This window comes from Elgaria multicarinata, chromosome 21, assembly GCF_023053635.1.
Source record: "Elgaria multicarinata webbii isolate HBS135686 ecotype San Diego chromosome 21, rElgMul1.1.pri, whole genome shotgun sequence".
NCBI lineage: Eukaryota > Metazoa > Chordata > Lepidosauria > Squamata > Anguidae > Elgaria > Elgaria multicarinata.
Window position 1 is genome coordinate 8,592,975 of NC_086191.1, and position 7,997 is coordinate 8,600,971.

Consider the following 7,997-nt stretch of genomic DNA (forward strand, 5'->3'; position numbering starts at 1 on the left):
GTGAACTCAGTTAATTTGTAGTTATTGTCTGAATCAATAATACTTTAAAAATTTAATCTACTGAATCATTAAATTTTATGAGCAAACCAAGTTATGCTAAACCTATTAGGGTCCCAGTTTATGTCTGAACAGACAAAACTTTAGCAAGTGGTCCCTGAAACATCTCAATCATGCTAGAAGAAGAAGAAATGGGAAGCCGAAGAAAAGAAGTCTGGAAACGCAGGATTCCATAGACAAACCCCCAATTTTCTATGTACCACTAAAGGCTTGTGTGTGACTAGTGATTCAAATGGTTGTTAGAACCGGCCTACCGGAACAAACCTCAAAGTGCTACAAAGACAGACAGTAGGCCCATGATGATTAGTATTAAGCTTTATTGCACTAGCAGGAAGAACTATTATTGTCCATGTTCTGTTACTCAGAGCCATAAGCAGATTTAATTGCACCAGCTCCAGGTTACGAGTACCTCAGGGAAGCATTTTGGAAACCTAACCAAAGACACTTCCGTCCGTCCCCTTTACTTCATAAGATGGGAACGGTTCTGTGTGCAGCAATTCTGTCCTACGGGTGGGTTCCATGCACCGTACAATGTCTGAAGTCCAACTTTATCCCCCTCCACATTGTGCTCACAAGCCAGCAGTACCTGCGCATAAGAACGCCGCAGCCTCCGAAAGAGCGCCTCGCCCCGGCCGTTTCCCTTCGCTGCACTCCTCACTTGCTGGGGGAGCCCTGGGGGTAGTTGCCGCTGGCTTCAAGAATGGCCTTCCTCCGGGCCGTCTCCTTGCCCACGCTGTGGTTGAGCCTTCTCAAGCGCTCCTGAAGGGAAGAGTTGAGCAAAAATGTCATAAACATCTCATATAAGCCACTTGGTTAAATGTCCCCCCCCCCTTAAGTTTCTAGTCCTCTTGATGTGGAAGAAAGTCTTACCAACGTTATAGGGCTATGTTCCACGCTCCAAACCCCTAACTCTTTCACAACACCTCCAAAGAGCTGGTTTCCCCTCCAGCCAACATTGAAAGTAGAAAATAAATTAAGGGTCAAATCTCTAGATACCCCTTCCCCAGTGCTATATATTGTGTACTTGTGTACAAAGCCCTAAACAACTTGGGACCAGGATACCTGAGAGCGTGCCTTCTCCCTTACCAACCTGCCCGGTCACTGAGGTCATCCGAGGGCCTGCTCCTGGTGGTTCCACATAGATCCATCCTCCGATTGGAATCCACCAGGGGAAGAGCTTTCAGCGTGGTGGCCCCCCTCCTGTGGAACTCCCTGCCTCTGGAGGTCAGGCAGGCACCAACCTTGTACGCCTTTCGGCGCCTCCTGAAAACATCTTTATTCCAAGAAGCCTTTCTCTAACATGCAGCCTTGGATTACTGTTATTGCTTCTTTTAAAATTTGTTTTAACTGTTTTTATTTTCATTTTACCTTGTACACCGCTCCGAAATTTTTCAGTGGGGAGCGGTATATAAATATTCTAAATAAATAAATAATAAATATATAGTTCAGGGGTTTGGGAGAAGCGAGTCACAGCAGTTAAATAAATTGGGCTAATGTAAGTAACTTAAGACTAGTTGTGTCTCCTGCATTGCAAGGAAGAATACTGCACATCCCGATGTATTTTCAGAGCGACCAGGAGCGAAAGGGTGGGACAGTAATAGCAAAGAAGCGAATGAACAGAGCTGCGAGGGGCGGCTCTGGGTCCCACCTGCACTTCCCCCGTCATACGAGCCAATCTCATCCACACACCTGAGCATTCTGCAGGATGTTGTTAACCAGGACGACCCTGCGCCGGGCATTGAGCAGTTTCTTGACGTATGGGTCCAGGTCGAGGGCAACTTTCTGGTCCTCATTGATTCGGCAGAGCTCTGGAAGGGGAAGAGAGGGAACAAAGGGCTTTAGGTTAAGCCCACGTTATATTTATATCCCACCTTTTCCCGTCTTCCTTGCAAAGTGAGGTTTACACGGCCCTCTCCATTTTCCCCTCACAACAACCCTGCGAAGTAGGTTAGGCTGAGCGTCAGCGACTGACCCAAAGTCACCCAGTGAGTGAACCTGGATCTCCAAAGCCCCAACTCCCAACAGGCTAGCCATTACATCACACTGGCCCTGTAACGTTCCTGGCCTTTAATGGGAGTAGAGCAGGTCTGTACCTCCCTCAGCACAGGAAGCTCTCTGGAACAGGGCTAGCCCAGCCGTTCAAAGTGCCAATTTACTTGGGCCAAGCCAGAAGGCTGCAACCGTTGAAGGCTTTTTCCATGCCCAGTTGAAAGATGCAAGAAGGGTTTACCCTTGTCTTTGCCAGGGACGCATCATCATCATCGGCATCATCTATTTATTTCTTACCCGCCTCTCCCTTTGGATCGAGGCAGGGAACAACATTAGAACAGGAATCAATACATCTTAAAAATTCATAATTTAACATTGATCTGGATAGGCCTGCCAGAAAAGGCTAGTCTTTAAAGCTGCCTTAAAATCACACAGAGTTAATTTTACACATCTCCTCCAGCAGGCCATTCCGCAATCTGGGGGCGACAGAAGAAAAGCTCCTCTGGGAAACTGATGTCGGCCTAGTTTTAGCTGACTGAAGTAAGTTCACCCCAGAGGACCTGAGTGTGCGGGGCGGACTGTATGGGAGAAGGCGATCCCGCAGGTAACCTGGACCCAAACCATTTAGGGCTTTAAAGGTAATGACCAACACTTTGTACTTTGCCCGGAAACTAATTGGCAGCCAGTGGAGTGATTTTAATGTTGGGGTAATATGCTCACCCCTAGATGTACCGGTGACCAACCTGGCTGCCATATTTTGAACTAGTTGAAGTTTCCGAACTAGGTACAATGGTAGCCCTGTGTAGAGCGCTTTGCAGAAGTCAAGCCTTGAGGTTAACAGCGCGTGCACTATTAGGTCAGGGCTAGGTAGAGACGGAGACAGCGTGGATTGTATCCAAGAGGGCAGCCTGACTTGTATGGTTCTCTTGGGCAGAAACAGCAAGTAGAGAGGCCCTTTCTAAAATGGCCCCCCTTTGTTATTCAACATCAAAGAAATATGGGATGGCCACTATTTCGCTACTCCAGGAGGGGATGATGCAAAGCTTGAACCCCATTGCAGTACAAGCTAGGAAGAAGCGAAGCACTCTACCGTTGTCGTGGAAGTTGGGAAAAGTTTACACGCGAACCCACTCCATAAACAGAGCTAGCTCCAAACCTTTCCCGCCTCCCTCCGACCCATTTACCTGTTGCCAAGCTGTCAATGTGTTCCCGCAGCTCCACCTGACTCTCTCTGTCGGAGAAAGAGAGGGATGATAAAACGGCCTGGCAAAGAATTCCACGGAAATTAATAGCCTGCAAAATAAAATTCCACTAGCCCACTTGCCCACGTATATATGCACAAAACCCCACAAGAACATAAACATACGTTAATAGGGAGGGGGAGATTATTCCCTCTGGCAATTCCTGAAGGCTGAGAGTCTAAAACAAGGGTATGAGTGGGGGAACAACCCCCAAATCTACAAAGTACTCAACACAGCTGGCTTTTTACATCAGTGCCTGCCCCACAACCACTCTGCCTCTCTTCATCCAACGATTTCCTTCCGTTTTTCATGAACCACCCAGCCCTCTGTCTCCTGCCAAAAGTTCAGGTCTGCCCACTACTATATTGTTTCGCTTAGAATTCCTCTCCTCCAACACAAGCTTCTGCTCTTGCAACCTGCGGAGCAGAGACAGCGCGCTTCTTTACGTCACCTGTCAAGAACTAACCCGCGCTAACTGGATTCAGGAAGGTTAGAGCACAGCTCCTCTCCTGATATAAACAAGCGAGATATGGGCTGTAGTACATCCACGCAAGGGTGTCAAACGTCTTTCAGCCTGAGCTCTTGGGCGCTTCATTCCAGTGAAGGCGAAACAGGGCCAGGCCAAAATACCAGCACATTTTAGCTTAAAGTTTTCACTGCTAGTAACTATGCCTTAGGGGAGATTTCAATTTTTTGGAATGGGGGACCCTGCAAAAGCCAAGATACCACCCAATGATTGGCAGTCAGGAAAAAGTGCATGGTTTAGGGAACTCCTGCAGGTCTGAGATTATATATCCCCCAAACTATAGTTTAAGGCAATGGTTCCTAAACTGTGGAGTGATGAGCCCTAACTTGGCACACAGAATACCTGGAAGAGGAGGTGAAAAACTACACAGAGGGGGATAGGAACTTGAGATAGGTGCAACCTTCCTTCCAACGGGAACTCAAAGATATGAGCAGGTTGAATGAGGAACCAGTGAGAATTCTCATTGATTCACGTTGGATTTGGTGGAGGGAGGCATTGACCTGTTTCGCCATCCTAACTGCCTTGGGAAGAACTGCTGTTTTGTATTAAGGTTGTTTCTCTGCTTGGGTAATGGGGTATTAGAAAGGTTTCAGGGGATATTCTATAAATATTCATTCTTACTGAGGAGGTAAACCTGTATCTGAACTGCAGCATTTCTGACCTTAGGTGCAGGGAGGATGGGGCTCACATAATTTATTTATTTATTACATTTATATACCGCCCCACAGCCGAAGCTCTCTGGGTGGTTTACAACAGTTAAAAACAGTGGGCATTAAAAAGTATACAAAAACCCTCAAAAACATAAAAACAACGGTATCCATTTAAAAACAACAGTTCTGGGGTGTGTTAAAAGACAAACTTAGTGTTGTTAAATGCTGTTAAATGCTTGGGAGAAGAGAAGTCTTGACCTAGCGCCTGAAAGATAACAGTGTTGGTGCCAGGCGAGCCTCATCGGGGAGATCATTCCACAATTGGGGGGGCCGCCACAGAGAAGGCCCTCTCCCTTGTTGCCATTCTCCAGACTTCCCTCGAAGTAGGCCCTCGGAGGAGGACATTAGATGTTGAATGTAGTGACTGGGTATATTTACGTCGGGAGAGGCATTCCATCAAGTATTGTGGTCCCAAGCCATGTAGGGCTTTATAGGTTAAAACCAGAAATTGTACTAAATAATTCCCTGCACCCAGAAAGGTAGTGTGTCAGGGAGAAGGGTCTTAGCCTAGCTTTTTGTTCTAGAAAGCGATTTGCTTGGCTATGTTCCCTTCCCTCGAATAGCTCCCTGACAAGCAAGCCAGTACAGCTTTATCACAACCTGGAGATGACCTGGTGAGAAAAAGCTGCATCTTTTGAATTGTTACCTGCATGTTTAAGACTGCATGGTAAGGCAGCGACTCTACTAGTATATCTTTTCCTACATTTAGTGGGTGGGTGGGGGGGGGGGAGAGAAAGAGAAGGTTCCCTACTTGGATTTCCACCCGGCATACAACTCTTAAAAGGTACTATGTAACACAGGCATATATGTTTAAAAACTGCTTACTCACATCGCTAATATATTCAGGGCAGGGGTGAAGTAGCTGCACTTAACACATTTCTGCCTGTCACTCAGCTATTTAAAAAAAAACTCATTCTTATTTCTGTGCTTCCCAGAGGTGCAGCTACACCTAGTTACTTTCCACCTGTCACCCAGCTATTAAAGGCACTGCAGAACAAGCAGAAACTGCAGCTACACCGTACAGATTGCTGCCTGTCATGCATCTGTTCAAGGCGCTATGGCACGGGAAGAAATTTTAAAAGCTGCATCCCCATCGCAGTTTCTCCAGGGCAAGGACGAAACTAGTCCACACGGATTTCTATCTGTCATATAACCATGGAAGCCAGGGGCAAAGACTAAAAACTGCATCCCCTTGGGTATAACAGCCATCTTTCCGGCGCCAGGTTTAGACTTTCCTCTTTGCCCAGGCATATGGCAGCACATCTTAATCACCCACATTTAGTTTTTTTAACAGCTTTTAATGCTTTATGTGTGTATGTTCTGTGTTTTAGAATTTTAAATTTTGTATACTTGCTTTAATCTCAATTTTAGAATTTCTGTAAACTGCGCAGAGAGCCCTGGCTATGGGAGCGGTATATAAGTGTAATAAATAAATAAAATAAAATAAAACTAAATTACTGTGTGGCGAAATGATGCATGTCATTTCCCAGACTGTGGAATGGCCTGCTGGAGGAGATTCGTCAACTTGACAGTCTTTTAGAATTTAAAAAAGCAATAAAGACTGATCTATTCCGGCAGGCCTATCCAGTGAAATTTTAGAATGTTTTCAGGATGTTTTAATCATGTTTTGATTCGTTTTAATGTGTATTTTATCTCATGTTTTTATACTGTTTTGTTTTACACTTTGAATTGTTTTAGTTTTTTTTCAAACCGCCCAGGGAGCTTCGGCTATTGGGCGGTATAAAAATGCAATAAATAATAATAATAATAATAATGTCTGAAAAGTGGGTCAACGACATGGAAAGTTTGGAAAGCCCTGTTTTAGAGGGGGGAAAGGCGGGATATAAATGTAATAAATAATAATAATAATAATGTCTGAAAAGTGGGTCACCGACATGGAAAGTTTGGAAAGCCCTGATTAGAGGGGGGAAAGGCGGTATAAAAATGCAATTAATAATAATAATGTCTGAAAAGTGGGACACCGACATGGAAAGTTGGGAAAGCCCTGTTTTAGAGGGGGGAAAGGCAGGATATAAATGTAATAAATAATAATAATAATGTCTGAAAAGTGGGTCACCGACATGGAAAGTTTGGAAAGCCCTGTTTTAGAGGGGAGAAAGGCGGTATAAAAATTCAATAAATAATAATAATAATAATAATAATAATAATGTCTGAAAAGTGGGTCACCGACATGGAAAGTTTGGAAAGCCCTGTTTTAGAGAAGGGAAAGGCGGTATAAAAATGCAATAAATAATAATAATAATAATAATAATAATAATAATAATAATAATGATGATGTCTGAAAAGTGGGTGACCGACATGGAAAGTTTGGAAAGCCCTGTTTTAGAGGGGGGAAAGGCGGTATAAAAATGCAATAAATAATAATAATAATAATAATAATAATAATGATGTCTGAAAAGTGGGTGACCGACATGGAAAGTTTGGAAAGCCCTGTTTTAGAGGGGGGAAAGGCGGGATATAAATGTAATAAATAAATAAATATTAAAGCCCAGGCGGGGCAGGCAGGAACTGAAGAAGCCCCTTCCCCTTCGCTGTACTAGTAAGCCTCAGGGGAGGAGGGGGCGGCGGAAGCAGCCTCACCTGACGGACTTCTGCCTGTCACGCAGCTTCCCTCCCGTTCCCAAGACGCCGCCTTACCTGACCGCATGGACGTGCGTGTCCAGTTGCCTCACGGCCGGCCGCAGGAACTCGAGCAGCCCTTCCGCGAAGAGGTCTCTGGCCGCAGGGCCCGCCGGGCTCGCTGGCCCCGAAGGCGCGGCCAAACCAGGCGCCGCCGCCGCCGCCGCCATCATCGCTCTTGGCCTGACTCGCCGCGACGCCTGCCGGGAAAAGCTCGGCCGCGCGCACAGGCTCACGGGAAGCCAGGGACCCGCCGCGGAGGAAACCTCGCGAGAACTGCCAGAATCTCGCCCTGCCCGAAAGGATTGTGGGAAAGGAAGTCCCTGAAGGGAAATTAAAAAAAAGGAGGTTCCGGCGCACAGGCCCCTGGGAAATGTAGTTTTCCTTCCTTCCTCAAAAACCCAGAGAGCCAAACCTTTTGGGTTGGATCCAGACGAGAGTCACACTTGACCCATTGAAATGAGTTTGCCACCTCAGTTAGTCGCCCTATTCATTTCAATGGGGCTACTCGAAGTGTGACTAATTCTGGGTCCATTTTTTAAAAGTAAAGTAGGATAGTAATAATAATAATAGGGTGACTATATGAAAAGGAGGACAGGGCTTCTGCATCTCTTTAACAGTTGCATAGAAAAGGAAATTTCAGCAGGTGTCATTTGTATATATGGGGAATCTGGGGATTTTCCCTCTTCGTCACAGCAGTTAAAGCTGCAGGAGCCCTGCCCTCTTTTAAATCTGGTCACTCTGATATAGCTCCTGTAGCTTTAACTGTTGTGATGAAGAGGGAATTTCACCAGGTTCTCCATATATACGAAAGACACCTACTGAAATTCCCTT

General features: G+C 45.7%; 1 protein-coding gene across 1 annotated transcript; it reads right to left on the bottom strand.

Annotated features, from left to right (window-relative positions):
- Positions 1 to 354: 354 nt before the first annotated feature.
- On the bottom strand, positions 355 to 7,345 carry SNAPIN (SNAP associated protein). The gene is made up of 4 exons (XM_063145781.1): positions 7,182 to 7,345; positions 3,231 to 3,277; positions 1,747 to 1,865; positions 355 to 816 (listed from the first exon to the last, which is right to left on the bottom strand). The coding sequence occupies exons 1-4, from the start codon at positions 7,334 to 7,336 to the stop codon at positions 712 to 714; spliced, it is 426 nt and encodes a 141-aa protein (XP_063001851.1). The 5' UTR covers positions 7,337 to 7,345; the 3' UTR covers positions 355 to 711.
- Positions 7,346 to 7,997: the final 652 nt, after the last annotated feature.